Below are 20,679 nucleotides of genomic sequence, written 5' to 3'. Positions count from 1 at the left end.
ATACATATCAAACTTTTCATTTGACATCATTAAATATAATACAATACAATATATAATATTTGCTAGTCTGTAGAATCACTTCACCTCTTTCTTCTATTATAATAAAATCATTTTAAATTTAAACCGATATTTATTTATTTATTTATTTATTTGTTATTCTCCTATAATAAAATAATTTCAACCTAAACCAATATTTGTTCATTTTGATCTGTTGTTTTTAAAGCCTTCTAATTTTTTTAATTTTTTTACTTATTTTTGACAACACAATGAATTAGTAATTTCCCAAATAAACCCATTCAGGCTGATGGACTGATTCTGATGTGGGTTTAGTTTGCGTTAAAGATCTATTTGGCTGTACGTTATCACATATCTACTGTATTATGTAACATTTGTAACTTGGACACACATTTCTATTTTGGCTTTGGTTAAGAGTCTTGTTGCAGTGTGTGTTGCTGTTGGCCGTTTCGGTGTTAACATTCCCTTGTCTCCAAAGGTAAGATGTCAGACGCCCGCGCTGTGCGCAAACAACAGCAGCTCAACAACCTGCTTGCCGCGGTGACGGATATGGCCCACCCGGGGAACACTGTGGTGGATTTCTGCAGCGGGGGGGTAGGTTACCTTCTGACATGTTAAAAATGTCTTGGACTTGTTTCTGTTTTCTTACGGGACTCACTGCATGCGTGTCAGTAAGCATCTGTTCCCCTCCCTTGTCACCTCGTGTAATCTTTGGGAGTGCTCTTGTTATTCTGTGCATACATATAAGCAGCCCTGACGTTACAGCTTTTGGGCAACAGGTCAATATCCTCGTGTTCTCTTGAGCAGACTTTGATCTGATGAGCTCTTTGAGGTCTGTTTCTCCCATGTTCTTTAGCAGCTTTTTCTTCGTTTGTTTTCTCAGGGGCACGTTGGGATTGTTTTGGCGTACACACTTCCTAAATGTCAGGTAAGACTTTCTGATTTGTTCAAGTCAGGTTAACAGAATCAAAGAAAAGAAACTAAATCTGCCTTCCTCCCTGGTGAGCTCATTTGTAGACACTGGAAAAATAAACTGATTCCACACTATTGTTGTTTTTTTGTCTCCCTAAGCCCTTGTTGGGGAAAATTGTACTTTTACCTATGCGGATAGGAAAATCAACTCAATACTAGAATACTCTTTGAGTGCTAATGCATATTTAATGGTTCAGTGGATTATTAGGTAGTTATTTAGAAGATCTACTTCTTATTCTCTGCTGATTTTCTTTCCTTTTAATGAAATGGCTTTTTAAAAAGCAATTTGAGATGAATCCATGAGCAATTTGGCAATGAACCAGTGAATTGTAAGAGATATAATATGCACCGAGGTGAAATATATCCCATTTTTGTCATTGTTCAGGTTATTCTCATTGAAAATAAAGAGGAGTCTCTGGTCAGGGCCAGAGACCGAAGTGCTCAGCTTGGATTGACAAACATTGGCTTCATCCAGACAAACCTCGACTACTTCACCGGAAACTTCAACATCGGGGTGAGAACCGTCTTATATAAAACACACATGATATTTGTGAAGTGTTTATTATTATAGTGAAAAATATACATTATTATATTGAGCCAGAGGAAGCCAAGACTTTTAAGACATATTGATATGCACCATTGGCTTCCTCTGGCTCACTATAATAATGCTAAAAGATTTAGATGGCACATTTTATTGTGTGTGTGTGTGTGTGTGTATTTGTAATTTAATGCAGGTTTTTTCTTTATGAATTAGTTTGCTTGTGAAAATCCATGATACTCAAAAGTACAAAAGTAATGTGTTTGGAGGGTGTTTATGAAGTTGATATTAGGTTTCTAATCATTTCTCATAACATTAAGTCTAAAATAGCATTGGAGTCTCTCAGATGCCAAATAGTACACAAGGGTTTAATATTTCATTGTGTATCTTGGTGTTACATTTTTGTTTAATTGTTTAATTCTAGTTTTACATTAGATAGATTTCAATGTGGCCTCAGACATTTGGATCAACTGCAGCCTTTCATCGATAATTGCTTTTGTTAATGTTTGCTTTCAGCGCTCGTTCTTGCTATGAGCAGTTTAAATAATTTCACATTTTTGTCCAGAAGGTATAGATATCTCTTTATTTGCATTGCAAAGCCTGTTTTAAAGGATGGATTCTGGCACCCTGTAGTTGTAGCTTGTTTGATTCTCTCTGCCATCCATATTAATTATGCAGTTCACCCTCACGTCTGTCCTTTAAATCCTTTCATAAGAGAATGGGTTGCTCATTACTGCATTTTGAGTGATGAAATTGGCTCCTCGACAACTTGCCCAAACATTAAGATTACATTTAATTTTTAATGAGACTGATTGTGGAACAATGATATTATTAACAGTCATTTACACACATGTTTTGTGTTCTCTTAATTTTTAATTCGGTCAAATATTGTAACCACAAGCATAATAGAAATTAGACAGCAAAGTTATATTACTGTATGCAATCCAGTTGGATTGTATATTTGTTAAGAGCACTCCCTAATCATATTTGAGATAGACAGACATCTATTTACTTAAAAAAAAAAAAAAAATCATACAGCACTGGCTGTTTTGAGTAGAATCCTTGCGAGTTTTGTTATTTTGTTACAGTTTGCCAATGTGGTGAGGAAAAAAAAAAACTTAATTCAAGATATATTCTCTGAAAACAAGTCTTATCTTACACAATTGTGCATTTTAAGTGGTATTTTTACTGGAAACCAAGATAAAAATACTGATTAAATACTGATTAAAATGATTTTTTTGACGTGTACTCTTTGAGGGGTGCTGTTTTCTGTGATAGCTGAGGAAGTATGTACTTTCTTCAGTTCTTATATTTGTTTCTGGAGGTAATGAGATGTTTCTTTCTGCCAGAGACCTGCAGCCTCTGGCCTCGTATCCACAGAGAGCTGCAGCTGCAGTATTGAGCTTCACACACTGCTCCGGTGTGTGTGTGTGTGTGTGTGTGTGTGTGTGTGTGTGTTTATCAGACCTTCACTGGTTCCCAAAACTAATACGTGTATCTGTGTAGAATTTCTTTTGGGAACCTAGCACAATCATTAAAAATAAGAATTGTCAATGAGATTCATGATGAGATTCATATCAAACAGTCAACTTTTTTTAATATTTTTTTTATAATTTAACATACTAGGCTTATCTTTTTTTCCTCCAGACCTCCATGCGGGGATGAAATATTCCTTCACTCACATTGCTTCAACTCTGCATTAAGTGATAAAAGCTTTCTCTTTCGTGTAAATCTGACTTTTTTAGCACCTGTGACAAGTGGACATCATGTATTGTTAAACATTAGATAACCTCCAATTTATCTAACAGCAGTAGATAGAGATTTTTCTCTAGAGTCTTGTCCTATTGAAAAGTTTAGCAAATAAACAAGGTAATCTAAAATAAAAGATGTAGGTGTATATTTAGTTGTGGTAGTCTTTTTTCGGCATTATGATGTATATTCAAGTGAAATGGCTTCTTGTTCAAGAAAAAATGTTGGGCGGGTCTTGATTTCGTCCATCGGGAATTGATTGGATGGTTGTGGTTTGCTATTGGTGGATTTTGTGTGAGTGACAGGTTGCTCCTTCCTCATGCCAGTAAACACGTCATCAGAGAAGAAAATAGGGGAAAATTTCCCCTACAAAAAAGGGGAAGTTATTTTGATCATAGATTATGAGGGCACATGAATAAAATAAAATAAAAAGATGTACATGTATAAGTCACTTATGGATGCAATATTCCATAAAAAAAAAAAAATTCAAGGGTTTAGAACGAACTACATTGTGTTATTTTATGTGCATCTCGGTGATGGAAAAAAGTTGAAAATATCAGGGACATTATACAATTGTGTTTTACCGGCTTGGAAATGAATAATTAGACATTGAAGTGGTTATGAATCTGTCTAAATATAAACGATTCATCTGTGAATTGGTATGAATTTGAATTATTCTATTTTAAAACTTACACAGCGATTACAAGTGAAAGGAAGCATCATAGAAAAGTCTTCAGATGTTCAAGATTGTTAATCTGTTTGGGCAATGTGAAAGCTGTGGAAAAGTGATTGTGTACGTTGTGTTGGTAATTAAAGGCCGATTTAGGTTTTACCTTTGAGTTTCTATATTGTGTTATCTTGCATAACTCTGGACATATCATTAGCATAAATGATTAAAAGGTTTGCTTGCTAAAGCAGCAGAGCCAGAACTACTGTTTCCCTGTGGTTTAGATGCGTGAAAATAGCTACTATTCCTTTTTTTAAGACAGTCTGTAATAAGGCTTGCAGCTACACTAGGAAAAATGACTAAACATGGGTAATGATGTGAAAAGAGAAGTTATGGGCTGTTTGCTCTAACTTGATTTGTTGTACCTGTTGAATGATGGTGAAACAAGCACACTGCTGTGTTCGGTGGCTGTGAATAATGAACTTGCATTGTAGTCGTGAAGTTGTGCCTTCCATCCCTCGGGCAAACTACTTAATTATAAAGACTCCCATTGAAGGAAAGAAAAGAAACATCATCAGCAAAAAAAAATGAAGACGTACTGCATGAGAAAAACTAATAAAGAATATGCTTTTGCAGCATGCTTTATTATTTTTCCCGTTGTTGAATGGTTTATACAAGAAAAACTAGCATTGAGGATGACGTTAAGCTCTTTGTCAATGTCTTATATTTTCAGTGCTTTCAGAAAACTTAATTTATTAGATCCTCCAGTACAAGAGACCACACAAAACCATTGCAGATTCCACTTTATTTGCTTGCAAAGGAAAAACAAACTTGAGCTTTGTAACACTGCTTCTTTCCCATGCTAAACAATATTCATCTGATTTTTTTGGGAGACGGCCCACCAGCTTTGTCTCATTATGGCTGTAAATTTGTTCTAGAGGCGGAGCATCCGACATTCCGATCATGGAAGACTTGGAATGACTGCGATGTGCTTTTCCAACCTCTTTGCATCTTAAAGAATAGATTCTGGCATAATTGCATGCTGCCAAATAATGCTTTACAGTGTTATTACCGAACATTCACCCACAAATACTAACAAACAATATTTTGTTTCATTTTCTACAAAATGGTGTTTTTTGTTTGGATCTTATTTTTTGTTCCTGATTTTGTTTTCTCGCTTTTGATTTTGTTTTGACATGGATTGATTTCTGTTTAACTGTTGTTGTTTTTAATGGGGTTTCTGTTTTTTTATTTATTTAGTTTCTTGGTTTGCTTTTTGTTTATTTTTGTTGTTTTTATTTTGTTTGTTTTCTTTGCTTTGATTTTTGTTTGTTTTTTTGTTTTGACTTGTTTTGCTATGAGAACAGTTCATTTTGTGTGTGTTTGTTTGTTCAACAAAAAAAAGAGCCTTTTGATCATGTGCAATGAAGCAAAAAGACATGATACAATTGTAATGATAAAACAAACAGGAATGTTTTATATTTAAACTTTACCAACCTAGTGACAGTTTATTGTGAAAACCCCTACTATTACCATAAGTAGGCTACACTATTATTGTCATTATAGGTCATGTTCCTTTACCATGCTATGACTATAGATACATCTGTTTTTTAAGCAGATATCTTGTATTTAGTGTTAAAGTTTTTTTTTTTTGCCTTTAGTGTGAATAGACCCGCCTGTGATTTGCTATATTTTTCATTTAATTTGTGTTGTGAGCTTTCCTCCCGCTGTTTATTCCTGAAGGTCTACTGTAGTTGTGCATTGATTTACTCTTTGAAGTCTCCTGTCCGTTATTGTCAGAATTACTTGTGAATTTCATCAATGAATGGTCATTCAAAGTTGTACTTTCACAAAACATCTTCTGAAAGTTCTCCCAGCGTCCTTAAGAAACACTATCTGTAGTATTGTCGTTTTTTTTTTAAATTCACCTGCTGCATGACGTCCCTCAAAGCTAAAGGTTTTCACGGTTGATTTTGCTTGTTGTGGTGATGAGGCATTCTGTTTTTCACTTTAGATGCGAATGCATGGCTCCATTATGAGATGGTGGTCTACTTCAAAGAACTGAAACCCTGCGTTAATGGATTGTGATTAGTACATTAGGGTGGCCCTTGAATACTCAAACACCTGCCCAGGGTTTTTGAGAGTGGCTTTATTCCAGATCCTGTTAAAAAGACATTATGAATCATTTCGTTCTAATTAGCGTCTCGAGAACTTAATTACAATCCACACTGGACGCTTTGCCAATATTGCTTTTTCCCTAATTTATTTCGTCTTGGCTTTAAGGCTGTGTGTTTTCCCACACAAAGTCCACGGACGTAATTCCTCTCCTATGGCAACTCCAAGCAGCGTGTAAAGCGAATCCTCTGAGATTTGGCCACATTTCCCAGAAAACTTCTTATGGGGGATTTGAAGGGTGTTAATCCATGGGTTTGGTCAACTGTGCGCTCACACTCACTGGGACCAGAGTTTGCATTATTTGTTCCAGTTTCTCACCCTAATGGTGATGGATACAGGCACTGTTCCGGTAAAGGCGTGAGCAAAATCGAACGCTTGATCTTTCACAAGCCTCTGTACGGACATCTAAAGCTTTTCTTTACCCTCCATCAAGCTGTTTGATCCAATTTTCCTGCTAATAGGCAGAGAGACATCTGCTGTCATGCAGTGTCACACCAGTAGGGTATGCCTGGCATGCTCTCTCTCTCGCTCTCTCTCTCTCTGTGCCCGAGTCACTAACAGATCAATGAGAACACACTAGATACAGAAAGGTGGGAAGAAATGTGGCCAAGGACAAGCATGAGTTTAAACCGTTTTTTAGTTGTCATGCGTAGATTAACGCCTCGTAATTCACACATTTGCAATGATTTAACCAAAATTGTGTTATGCTTTTATGAATTATGCTTTAGATAAAACAACCTACTGGTTCAAATGCCAAGTTCGTTCTAGTAATTTGGTTGCACTTTATTTTACATTATGTGCACTTACATGTACTTACAGTGTACTTACCTAAAAAGCTCTGGTTAATATAAGGTAACTACATGGGTTGAGGTTAGGTTTAGGGGTAGGTTCAGGGTTAATACCTAGTTATTACCCAGTTATTTTTATTACTATAATAAGTACATAGTATGTACATGGGGAACAGGCCTGTAAAATAAAGTGCTACCAGTAATTTTTTAATCTTTCATGTTGGCTTAATTTGTTATGAATTTACTGACTTTGTTGTAACTATCAAGTAAGCAAATGTTTTCCATATACCTTGTTTTCTCCCCTTAAGGATTTCATCCTTTTAATTAGCCATTTCTTTTTTGTTATATTCTCATTCCGAATATAATATACCTCCGAGTAACCTTTTCAGAAAAATCAAAAAATTAATTTAAATTATGAAAATGATGACATATGAAGAAGATATATATATATAATGAGCCATTTTTTCAAGTCATTGTCTGTATAAATAGCTTTTTTGAGTAAATTAATTTCTAGTTGATTTTGTAACCAGAATAATATTAAAAATGCACTACTGTTCAATAGATTTCATTTTTAAATTAATACTTTTATTCAGAAAGATGCATTAAATTGATCAAAAGTGACAGTGAAAACATTTATTATGTTATATAATGATATTTTAATGATTTCTTTCTCAAATATTCTTTTAATGTTTATATTAATCAAATAATCTTGAGAAATGTATCATGATTTCACTAAAATATTAAGTAGCTGTTTTTCACAATTGATAATAATAATTAATGTTTTTTGAGAAGCAAATCGGCATATTAGAATGATTTCTGTGACACTGAAGTTAAAAATTCAGCTTTGCCATCACAGGAATAAATAGAAAAGAAAACTAAATAATATTTCAAAATATGACCGTTTGTATTGTGTTTTTGATCCAGTGAATGTGGCGGCTTGCGGCCTTGAGGCCAAGTGTCTTCTTTCAAAACATTTGTCGACAGACATTTGAATGTATTTGTGAAAAATTACTGACCCTTTTTGTCCAAAGTGACTTACAGTATAGTAGGCTACACTTATTACAATAGACAGTTTCCCACACATATCTTGCTCTAGAGCTCAGGTAGTTTGATTACCAACTTTTGTTGAAGAACCCATGTCTGTAACCAGCTATGGCAAGCCGTTTTAACTTTTATTCATTTACAGGATATGAGTTGTTGATATCAAGAATTACATTTTTGATATCAAGTATTACATTTTTGATATCAACAATTTAATAGTTGATATCTGTAATTGTATTTTCACTAGTGAAATGTCACTATAGGCTGCCATTCAAAATCAATTGTTGATATCAAGAACTGATTTCTTACTAGTAGAAATATAACTTTTGATATCAATTATTACATTTTTACTAGTAAAAATGCGAATTACTGATATCAATAATTCAATTGTCACTAGTTGAAATGTCTATTCTTGATATCAACAACTGAATTGCTACTAGTAAAATTGTTCATTTTTGATATCTGAAAATGTATTTCTGATATCAATATTATTTCAGATGTCTAAAATGGCTTTCTTACTAGTAAAATTGAATTATTGATATAAAAAAATGAACGTTACTAGTAGCAATTCAATTGTTGATATCAAGAATAGACATTTCAACTAGTGGCAATTGAATCCTTGATATCAAAAATAAAGGTTTTTACTAGTAAGAATTGTATTTCTGATATGTGAAATTGGAATTTCAACAAGTAAGAAATCAATTCTTGAGATCAACAATTGATTTTGAATGACATTTCACTAGTGAAAATACAATTACAGACATCAAGAATTATAGTTTTTACTAGTTGAAATTAAAGTGTTGATATCAAGAATTAGCATTTTAACTAGTGGAAATGTAATTTCTGATATCAAAAATTGCCATTGTTATAGTAGAAATCTAATTCCTGATATCAATAACTATCATTTTTAACTAGTAACAATTGAATTGTTGATATCAAGAATTAGTATCCTGGAAATGAATAAAAGTTCAAACGGCTTGCCATAAACCAGCGTGACTGGTGTGTTGTGTGTGTTTCAGGTGGCCCTGCATGCGTGCGGAGTGGCAACAGACATGGTGTTGGATCGCTGTCTCCAGGCGCGGGCGGGATTCGTCATTAGTCCATGCTGCTACGGGTTCATTCAAAACACACTCAAGTTCAACTTCCCCAAGAGGTCAAAACTGCTGCTTCTTCCTCTCTGACTTTTCTCGCTTGCTCTCTTTCTCTCTTCTCATTTGTTCCCCTAATTCCACAGTACACAACGACAGTGTAGATATTATAATCCACAGTATATTAAAAGCTAAGCTCTGCATACACTCAAAAGATACTGACAAGAACATGAGGACGTTCGAAAATAGCCAACCATAATAGACAAGCATAATAAACATTCATTATTGCGTCTATTTCTGTCTTTCACTTCACATGAACGTTCTCAGAATATTCTGTCCTGTATCAACAATCACAGCTGAGCCTCGTCAGTACCACGTTAAATGTTGGCAAGAAAATGCAAAAATTAGAGAGTGTGTTTTTAAACTTCTTAACAGTGACGATCAGTCATAATTTTTTCCCCCAGTCTCAAGCAATCACTCTCCAAATCTGGCGTAAACTGTCATTTAATCTCCGGCAGGAATTTTGCCGCAGGCCATGAGCATCAGGGTGGCGAGAGCAGGAAATTATTTTTCCGTGGTTGTGTTCTTGGTGTTGCTATGACAGCGGCCCATCGAGGGATTTGTCATTTGTTGCATTCAACAGTAGGACAGGAAGAGCGACCTGATGACAGACAGTCAATGTACCAAACATTACCTACCACACACATAATCTCCAAGACTTGCAGAGCTCTTCTCTATCATGCAAGTGTTACGTGAGACATCCCGTTGTATTTACAGTACGCACGGCTTATGATCCGGATGGACTGTCCTCTCCTTAAACTTGTTTTCTTTTAACGTGTCATGTCATTTTTCATTCGCTCCTCTGTGTGTGTTTGTGAGTTCATTAAGTCTGCCCCCCTCCGTCTCTCTCCACAGCACGAGGTTTGCGGAGACTTTGAGCTATAAGGTAAGTGTTTCAGCACTCTCTTCATTATCACCTACACGTGTGGGACGCCACACTGCCTGATTCTTATTGCACAACCTTCACAGGAGTCCATACGCCTCATGTATGTGAAGCACAGTGTTTGGTTTAGTCCTGTTCAAGTCAAGAGTTTGGAGACTGTGTATATACTATATATACAGTTGAAACCAGATATTTACATACACTTCAGAAAAAAACTTCTTATGAAAAATTTCTTTACTGTCATACATTAAATCTGTTTTAGATCAATAAATATTAACATATTTTTTGCATTTGTTAAATGTCAGAATCGAGCGAGGGAGAATTTTTATGTATTTTTTTTATCTCATCAAAGTCAGAAGTATACATACACTAAGTTTATTGTGTCTTTAAACAAAAAGAAAACTCCAGATGATTCCATTCTGAGCTTAAGAAGCTTCTGATAGGTTAATTGATTCCGTTTGAGTTAATTGGTGGCACACCTCAAACACAGAGCCTCTTTCTTTGACATCATGGGAAAATCAAGAGAAAGCATAGCCTAGAAATCTAGACGCACCCTAGCGGCAGCAAAATGTATTTTGCAGCCAGGGCAGTCTAGCAACTCTCCATTGACTTTCGAGCTGCTGCAAACCTAAATTGGGTCAGGCCAATCACGTCGTGTATAGAGTAGGCGGGGCGGGCTTAACATATGACGACAGAGTTGCGACAGTTACCTGCCACTTGAAAACAAAGAATGGCGGCTGCTGGCGAACATCTTTTGAATCGGCTTTGTCCGCGACTCTGGAGAACTTGGAGTTAGGTTTTTCTTTGAGAAAAGAGCAAAGAACGGCACTTAAGTCATTCTTAAAAAAAGGAAGATGTGTTCGTAGTTTTGCCAAAAGCTGAATCTATCAACTAGCTCCGCTGTTGGGAAAACGCTCTGGTTGGTTGAAGCACTGTCCTATTGCGTGCAGAGGGAATTTGAAAGACAGCCGTTTATCCCGCCCCTCGGATTGAGCCGTGTCTATGGTGAGTTGCCAGACCCAACATCTTGATGTAGGTCTGGCTTGCCAGGCTAGAGAAATCAACCAAGACATCAGGAAAAGAATTGTGGACCTCCACAAGTGTGGCTCATCCTTAGGTGCAATTTCCAGATGCCTGAAGGTCCCACTTTCATCTGTTCAGACAATAATACGCAAGTATAAAAAACATGGGAATGCACAACCATCATACCGCTCAGGAAGGAGACGGATTCTGAGTCCCAGAGAGGAACGTTTTTTGGTGCGAAATGTGCGAATCAATCCCAGGACAACAGCAAAAGACCTTGTGAAGATGCTAGCTGAAACTGGTAAGACAGTGTCATTATCCACAATAAAACGAGTCCTGTACCACCATGAGCTTAAAGGTTACTCTGGGAGAAGAAAGCCATTACTTCAAAACCACCATAAAAAAGCCAGACTACAGTTTGCAACTGCACAAAAATCTTAATTTCTGGAGACATGTCCTGTGGTCTGGCGACACAAAAATTGAACTGTTCGGCCATAATGATAACCGGTATATTTGGAGGAAAAAGGGCGAAGCTTTGAAGCCTCAGAACACCATCCCAACTGTGAAGTATGGGGGTGGTAGTATAATGTTGTGGGGCTGCTTTGCTGCAGAAGGGACTGGTGCACTTCACAAAATAGATGGCATCATGAGAAAGGAAAATTTTGTGGATATATTGAAGCAACATCTGAAGACATCAGCCAGGAAGTTAAAGCTTGGGCTCAAATGGGTCTTCCAAATGGACAATGGCCCCAAGCATACCTCCAAATTAGTTACAAAGTGGCTTAAGGACAACAAAGTCAAGGTATTGGAGTGGTCATCACAAAGCCCTGATCTCAATCCCATAGAAAATTTGTGGGCGGCACTGAAAAGGCGAGTGCGAGCAAGAAGGCCTACAAACCTGACCCAGTTACACCAGTTCTGTCAAGAGGAGTGGGCTAAAATTCCAGCAAACTATTGTCGAAAGCTTGTGGAAGGATACCCAAAACGTTTTGGCCCAAGTGAAACCGTTTCAGGGCAATTCTACCAAATACTAAGGAAGTGTACGTATACTTCTGACTTTGATGAAAGTTATCAAAAAATACATAAAAATTCTCCCTCGCTCGATTCTGACATTTAACAAATGCAAAAAATATGTTCATATTTATTGATCTAAAACAGAAAAAGTTTACTCTGATTTAATGTATGACAAGTTTTTTTGTTTTTTTTTGAAGTGTATGTAAATATCTGGTTTTAACTGTACATAGAGAAGAGAGTGTGTGTACTTTATACATATATAGAGACCCCTCTCTCTCTATAAATATAGAGTACTTTGTATCTATTTGGTTAATGTTATTTTATATTAGTTTTTGTCTTTTTACTTTTTTTCTAGTTCGCTTTAATTTATATTTGATATTTTTCTACTTTTCCTTCTATATATATTTTTTTTCAGTTTGTTGCCAACATTAATACTTTTAAAGTTTTTTGGTAACACTTTATTTTACAGTGTCCTTGTTACTTTTGATTTACATGTATTTTTTACATGTACTTACCATAGTAATAACAGTAAATTATGCATAATTACATGCAACTAACCCTCAACCAAATCCAAATCCTACCCTAACCCTATAGTAAGTACATGTAGTTGCTTAATATTACTCAGTACTTAAATATATAATTACACTGTAACAATGACCCCTAAAATAAAGTGTAACCGTTTTTTCCCCCCTCCAACTGTTTTCATGCCTGATTTTAATTGATTTGTGATTTTTTTACTTAATGTGAAGTAGGGTTAGTAATCAAGAATTTTTTTTTTTATTAAGAACCAGAACCAAAAGTAATACAAATGTATTGAACAATTGATTTTCATGATGCTATTATTTTAATAGTTCTTGAACATTAGTAAAATTACTAGAATACAATGTGAAATGTTTCTCGCACTGCTGTTGAATCTACAGCGCCACAACAAAATATTTTTTTTTTATAGAAATTATGATTAGTGAATCTTCTGTCTGAAATAGATTTGAGTGAAAAAACTAAATAATCAACGTCGAACAGTGCAAGCATTGTCATGGATGAATGACTCTTTTGAGCTGGTCCTTTTAAGGAATTTGACTCATGAATCAGTGTACTTGCCTATTAATGACCATTGCAATCGAATTTTACCTCTGACGAAATTCTGGCAATGTCAGAAGTTTTAACGCACAGTCATGTAGTCTGACTTTGACCGTTAAATCAAAAACCAAGGAGCGCCGAACCTGAGGATGCAACTAGTGTGACAGCAACAAACCACCACTTGCTCCACACACACCATCTTCATGTTTCCTTTTCATGAGAATCTATGATCAAAATGAATGCTAGAGATGGTATTTGTTTGCTAGACACCATTTCAATCCTGCGTGTAAATGCAGCTCACGTCACTGAACGTGTCACGGATTGATGTCAAACTCCAGGTCAGTTTACTTGTGTGCGTCTGTTTTTAATGCGTCTTGACTGCCGTACAATCTGTTATTAATGACAACTGAGATCCCACAGTGTGACATGGCTTACAGCAGGGATCATGTTCATGCAGTCTGACAGACAGCAATCATAAAGGACTATTATAAATCGTACAGTGTGCATTCGGCTGTAGTATGAGAGGTATTTTTGTGTGTAAACTGGGTTAGCAGTATAGATTTGTAATACTGACAATCAGTTATCGCCATGAAAATAATTAGTTTCAGCCACACTTTCTGTACTAGTGCATTCCTCGTCACGACTCATCTTCACTATGGGTTTTCATCAGCTTTTTGCTCTCAGCACCAGCTCTGTAAAAATGTTACTGTACACGCAACAAATTCTGAGTTGCATAAAACATTTGCACATAAGCCAATGTTTTTCCTTCTCTTCTCTTGATTCTCAGATGAAATTGTGTATTCCTGGGAAAAGAGTGCCCCTTGTAGCCCCTTTCCTGTAGGTCAAACAGTATATATAGCGTTGGCGCTTGCAACGCCAAGGTCATGGGTTCGATTCCCAGGGAAAGCAAGAACTGATAAGAAAGTAAATGTGTACCTTGAAATGCAATGTAAGTCGCTTTGGATAAAAGCGTCTGCCAAATGCATAAATGTGAATGTAGTTGCACGTTGTATTTTTCCTGGTGTTTTCCTGCTCCAGGCACTGTGCTGGAGTGGAGGCGGAAGTGTGAGAAATGGATGAGGTTAATCAGCCGTACTGTATCTCACTGTCATCAGTGTTCGCTCGACTCCTGCATCTGCCTCTTTCACGCTGTGTTCAAGGCCACTGCTGAGATATCACCTACAGAGGGCCACAAGAGACAGCCAGTACCTTGAGAATAGATCTAGAACAATTAGAAATTGAATCTCTAATCTTTGCTAAGACGAGCATCACTGTTGCTATTTGGATTTGAACAGACTGAATTATGAATTAAAGGCAGGGTAGGCAGATTTTTTTCTAAAAAACTTTTCCCCAAATTTGTTTAAACTGTCTTTATATACCGATACATAATTAAAATGTAAGTACTCTGAAAAAGAGAGTATAAAAATCGAGTGTCTGTAGTCCTCTCAGGGCTGCAATGAACACAGCTACTTATTCCATTCACTCCCACCCCCTCCCTTCTGGGCTCCTTCCAAAGCCACGCCCCCAAAACACATGAACGCGCGATGCCGACCGCTCAGCTGGAGGACGCGTTTGCAAGCGCCGAGCGGAGAGGAGCGCATTGCAGACATCCCAAGTCTCCCGGAAGTTCCGGGAGTCTCCCGCATGTCAATAGCGGCTCCCTGATGCCCGCAAATCAGTTAAAATCTCCCGGAATCTAGAGCAAGCGAGCAAGAGCGCGCGCACGGCAGAGAGAGGGAGCGAGAGACCTTGCGTGTGTGTGCTAGTGTGCCTCACGAAGCGCATGTAAGGACCCAACCAATCAATTGTCAGTGCGGGCGGGCTTTTATCTATACTCACGAACCGAATTAATCAGAACCGAACCAGAACAGAAGCTATCTTCCTAGCTTCCGTGCCTCTTCCCTTCCTCGAGTCAAACGGGTGCGCGCATGTGGGCAGCTCCTGTAGCAGCAGGGGTGGTAGCCATGGTAGCGAGGGAGAGTGACATTCGCCCAGCCAATCATTTCATTCGTTCCGAAAGGAAATAAGTAGCTGTGTTTATTGCAGCCCTGAGAGGACTACAGACACTCGATTTTTATACTCTCCTTTTCAGAGTACTTACATTTTAATTATGCATTTGTATATAAAGACAGTTTAAACAAATTTTGGAAAACGTTTTTTAGAAAAAACCTGCCTACCCTGCCTTTAAGCTGTTTGTACACTGTAAAAAAAATCTGTTAAATTTATGGTAAGAAAATACCGCAGCTGTGGTTGGCAGAAGTTTAACGTAAAATATACGGTAGCAACATTTTAGGCTTTAGAGATTTAACTTAAAATTTACAGTATACTAATATCTGTTTTGTACCTTTCTAATACCCTGAAAACCACGAAAAACAGGTGGTGATGAGAAAGTCACATGATGAATCAAAGCTCATCACAAGCTGAGAAGATAAATATATAATATATAAAAAGAGCACAGTGTCATTCACTCAAGCACAAAACACCATCATGGTAACACACATGACACTAAAGTGATGCAATAAACATTAATTTAACAACATTAGATGTAACATAACACCCTAATGTACATAACTGATAAGACAAACTAAGAAGAAACATGGTTATTTCAACTAAATCAAATGTGAAGTGTCACAAAGGGAATTCTGGGAATCTCAATTTACAGGTTTTCACTGTAAATTAAACAATGACTTATTATACAAAAACGTATTTACCGGTATTTTACCCTAAAATGTAGGTTTACGGTTAGATCTAATACAGTTATTCACCGTATATAGAACGGAAACTTTCTGTTAACCATTAACAGTTTAATGAATGCATTTTTACAGTCTTTTACTGTTAAAATCACGCATGAGGTGAACCTTTAACACCCTATAGCAACTTTGGCACAGGCAAATATCACTCAAAGTTTGATCTACACACAGTTTAGATGCATATAATTCCCCCTTTTTTTTAATTTGCACGTGATTTTAATTTGACTGGATTATTCAATGCATTGTGATTTAAAATGAATGCATTGAAATTCCCTACAGAAAAATTGATTTTATTTTAATTGTTTGGATTTGAGTTCAAAATGTAAAATAGATGGATTCCCTTTGCTTCTTTCCAAGCAAGCATGATCGATGCAAAAGTTCTTATTACTAACAAATGCTGAAGAAATGCTTTACTGTGTTAAATTAACTCTTTACTGAGTTATAGCATCTATAACAGCTATTAGCCTAGACCTAGAGGATTCAACTTGATAGGAGGAATCAATCTGCCAGGGCTGTTACGTTCCTTTCCATCAGCACTTGTTTCACTCAGTTAATGCAGAATAATGGTTGCTTGAAGCCATCGTTGGACAGGAACAGCAGAGGAAGTCATTTTGTTCACTTCCTTGCAACAGTCCCTGCAAAAAAAAAAAGAAAGAAACTGCAATTAGAGCGCATTGATTTACATAAAATGAACTGGGTGCTGCTTTCCTCTGTTTCTCCTCTAATGGCTGGTTGCAACGGTTGATAAATGGTCTATTCCCTCACCACAACCCTAACGATCTCATGCATTGATATTTCTCTGCAGCTGAGCTGTTTTTCAGATGTTTTTGTGCGTTTATGTGCAAGTGTGTTTATTGATGTGTCAGCATGTGTTTTTTGGTACATTAACATATGTTATATGGTTTCCACAGGAGCATATGATCCTGTGCAGGTTTGCAGACCAGACAGCCGTCAGTTTACCTCTGGATCGGCGATTAATCGGTAAGATGTTTGGGTTTTTTAACAGGTGGCTGGAGTTATTGTGACAGTTTTGCTTTAGGTCTGGAAATTCCTAATAGAGTTTGTCCATATGGCTACAATTTTTAGCTCCGAATCAGCTGCAGTGTTGAGCAGACTTTATGGCATAGTCAATATTCTGGCTGTGCGTGACTAGTAAAACCCTTGCAGCCATGTATGTAGAACTCCTTGGCAACTGCTTAGTAACTAATTAACATTAATTAATTGCAGCATGGTTAATTGATTTCCACTTCTATTGGGCATTTAAGAAACTTGTTAATGGTTCTATGGACCGTAAGCAGTTGTTGGGTTACCAATTTTAAGAAGGGTTTCAGTCTAGTATAAATGGAGAATCTTTAACATTGTAATGTGGGAAAACAAAAAAATGTGTCTGAGATCGCCCCTTGTATATTTGAATTATTATTATTATAGGCACTATATTATCATTGTATAGGCACGATTTGACCGGTGTACACTCAACAGCTAGAGAATACCCATAATGCACTGTGAGAGTTGCGCGCTGAATGAATTAAAAATTCTGACCAGAAGATGGCGCCTCCATCCATTTTCCAAACCGTGAGTACACCGTAATATCATGCAGCTATAAATTCCTTTTTAATTGATTTTTCAATTGATTAATTAAGGTTTCTACATAGTTTCCATGACAAATTTCAAGATGAATCTTTACATTCATACTACTGGAGCTGCCTAAGTTTGCTAAGTTGATGATTATTAAAGACAAGCACAAACAATGCAAATTGGCTGCCCTTCCGGCGCACTCAGTGTCTGAATTCACTCACTCGCTTTCATTCACTCCTTCGGGTGAACTATATCAGTGGACTAATGTAGTGAATGAGTGGAGAGAGGGCGATTTCGGACACAGACAAGATCTCCCCGCTCTGTCAAACTTCTCGCTACACACTTGCAGCCCCGCAGTCTCATCCCGCTCTCACATAAATCTGACGCTGCTGTCATCTTTCCTTCCACTGCCCATCTTTTATAGCTGGCGAGATGACAGCCTCTCAGCCTCTTTACAAAACACATGCTAACCAGCGCTGTTGCCAGTCAAACCCCACACTTCACAAAGACTTTCAAAGGCAGATATCTTTGAGTTTAGATGAGCTGTTAATTACAGTTTGATAAGATGATAAAGTTTGTTTAAAGTCTTACTGTTTTATCCGTCAGATTACAGAGAGCTTCTTTAAAGAAATGGAATTTCAAATGGCTTTAATAACAGACACTTTAGAAAAAGTATCACAATTACTTCATGAAATTTAAAAGATTGACGCTGTTCTTTTGAATTTTCTATTCATCAAATAATTTTTACAAATGTATCATGGTTTCCACAAAAATATGAAGCAGCATGACATTAAGAAATGTTTCTTGAGCATCAAAAGTAAATTATATTTTAAAACTTATTTAAATCGAAAAAGTTATTTTCAACTTTAATAATACTTCACAATATTACAGATTTTTTGTTGTATTTTTGATCAAATAAATGCAGCCTTGCTGAACATTTGACATTTTTTATATAACATTTTTAAAAATCTTACCAACCCCAAACGTTTAAACACATAAATTAGTTCATTTCATTTAAATATTACTAGTTCATTGCACTTAATAGAACAAGTGATGTGAACTCAATAACTGATTATATGAAGCAGAATGTTTTTTTTTATCAATATAGTTAAGTTAGGGGGAGTTTAATTGTATTTTAGTAAATATTCTTTTAGTGAACTCAAATGAAATGAGTTCACAGTACTCAAAATTAATAGTTTCTAAACTTAAATGAATTGAGGCAGCATTTTTGATCATTTATTGTATGAATATATGAACAAACAATACACCAAAAGAAAGAACAGAGCCTCAGCTTTTATTACAAAGGAAAAAAAACTAAACATTTTATTCTAGCTGTATTCTGTCAATGCTGGGAAAAAAGTTAATTAACAACAATGTAATATCTGAGTAATGTTATCGGCATAGATTTCTGGCCTGCTCTTAATAAACGTAACTCATTTCATTATTGTTTTCATTTCCAAATGTTTTCTCCCTCGATCACCAGGGAAGCGCTGTATGGGACTAGTGGACTTGGACCGCAGTTGGGCTGCCGAGACTCATGGGTATTCTGTGAGAGTGATGACCATGGTCCCTGAGGGCTGCTCGCCTAAGAACAATATGCTTGTGGGCTTTCCTACAACATAACACTGACTTGCTGAGAAATACCCACATCAAGACAACATTCAGGACTACTAAAATATTGTTTCATTTATTCAATGGGATGTTTGATTTTAGGCAATTTATAACGTTTCAAGTCATCCCAACCTTTTTCATTCTTCTATAAAACAAAAAAGGCGATGTTAGGCATGTCTGAGTCAATCTTTTACATAACATGAAAGTAAATTGTGTGAATACTGACAGAAAAGCTCCATAAAATTATTGTAAAGTCCATTGGATTAGTGTGCAACTGTACATTCCAGGTCTTCTGAAGACATGCAATAGCTTTGTATGAGGTACAGAATCTTAATTAATATGTTTTTATGGTGCATTTTTATGCTTTTTTGGTAGGCCATCCCCATTTCTTTTATGCAGAACAGAAGCTTTGACATTTTGTCTGACATCTCGTTTTATGTAACGCAGAAGAAAATAATACTGGTTTTGAATGACATCAAGATTTTCATTTGTGGATGAACTATTCCTTTAATTGTTTTCCTTTGATCTAAAAGCATGGAATGCTACTTATTTGCACACACACACTTGAATCATGGTTTGAGCTAATTGTGCAATTAGTATGTTTGATTTTTAATTGCCGATTTTAAAGGAGAACTCCGGTCAATTTTAACATTGAGCTCATTTTTTTGTACATTTGGAGTGCTGTCAGTACAGAGAACAACGACAAATCGGTGTTGCCTACACCGTGTTATCCTCTTTTTAAAATTTGCACCCTGTTGACTTCAATGGGGCAAGTTTTAAACCTGCTTTTAGCCTCTTAACATCCTTGATGTGTCATTACAAGTGCACAGGTCATGTGAGTGATTCCTTCGGAGTGAACGCGGGTGAATCTGACTGCAGTAGATGTGAAAGATATGAATAAAAATGATGTTTATTCAGCCAGCGCACATACCTGTATTTACATCCTGTTTTCGGTCGAAGTCCACAGTAATCGATTGTCGAGTTCACGCGCATACAGTACCAGTCAAAAGTTTGGAAACATTACTATTTTTAATGTTTTTGAAAGAAGTCTCTTATGCTCATCAAGCCTGCAGTTAAAAAAATAATAATAATAAAAAAAACAGTAATATTATGAAATATTATTACAATTTAAAATAATGGTTCTCTTTTTTAATATACTTTAAAATGTAATTTATTTTTGTGATGCAATGCAGAATTTTCATCAGCAAGTACTCCAGTCTTTGGTGTCTTATGATCCTTCAGAAATCATTCTAATATGCTGATTTATGATCAATGTTGGAAACAGTTGTGCTGCTTAATATTTTTTTATAAACAGATACTTTTTTCAGGATTATTTGATGAATAAAAAGTTTAAAAGAACTGTATTTATTTAGAATAGAAATCTTTTGTAACAATATGCACTACCGTTCAAAAGTTTGGGAACAATAACTTTTTTTTTTTTTTAAGAAATTAGTACTTTAATTCAACAAGGATGCGTTAAATTGATAAAAGGTGATGGTAACGATTTATATTGTTAGAAATGTTTTTATTTTGAATAAATGCTGTTTTTATGAATAAATGCTGTTAACGATTTACTCATCAATGAATCCTGAAAAAAGTATTCCAAAAAATATATATTAAACAGCACAACTGTTTCCATCATTGATAATAACT

The 20,679-nt window shown here is 36.1% G+C and overlaps 1 protein-coding gene across 2 annotated transcripts in view; it reads left to right on the top strand.

Annotated features, from left to right (window-relative positions):
- The window catches only part of gstcd (glutathione S-transferase, C-terminal domain containing), a 52,232-nt gene extending 32,711 nt beyond the window's left edge, over positions 1–19,521 (top strand). Inside the window, exons 6-12 of one of the 2 annotated variants that reach the window (XM_084403255.1) lie at positions 494–609; positions 899–943; positions 1,373–1,501; positions 8,965–9,098; positions 9,949–9,979; positions 16,752–16,821; positions 18,899–19,521. In XM_084403255.1, the coding sequence (XP_084259381.1) occupies positions 494–609; positions 899–943; positions 1,373–1,501; positions 8,965–9,098; positions 9,949–9,979; positions 16,752–16,821; positions 18,899–19,038 (665 nt within the window). In that variant the 3' untranslated portion in view covers positions 19,039–19,521. Of the gene's footprint in view, positions 1–493; positions 610–898; positions 944–1,372; positions 1,502–8,964; positions 9,099–9,948; positions 9,980–16,751; positions 16,822–17,290; positions 17,418–18,898 lie in introns of those variants that run through there. The other variant, XM_084403256.1, reaches the window with a different exon arrangement.
- Positions 19,522–20,679: the final 1,158 nt, after the last annotated feature.

The sequence above is a fragment of the Rutilus rutilus genome (assembly GCF_951802725.1).
Source record: "Rutilus rutilus genome assembly, chromosome: 2".
NCBI lineage: Eukaryota > Metazoa > Chordata > Actinopteri > Cypriniformes > Leuciscidae > Rutilus > Rutilus rutilus.
The sequence above is the reverse complement of the archived record's forward strand: the minus strand, read 5'-3'. Positions and strand labels throughout refer to the sequence as shown.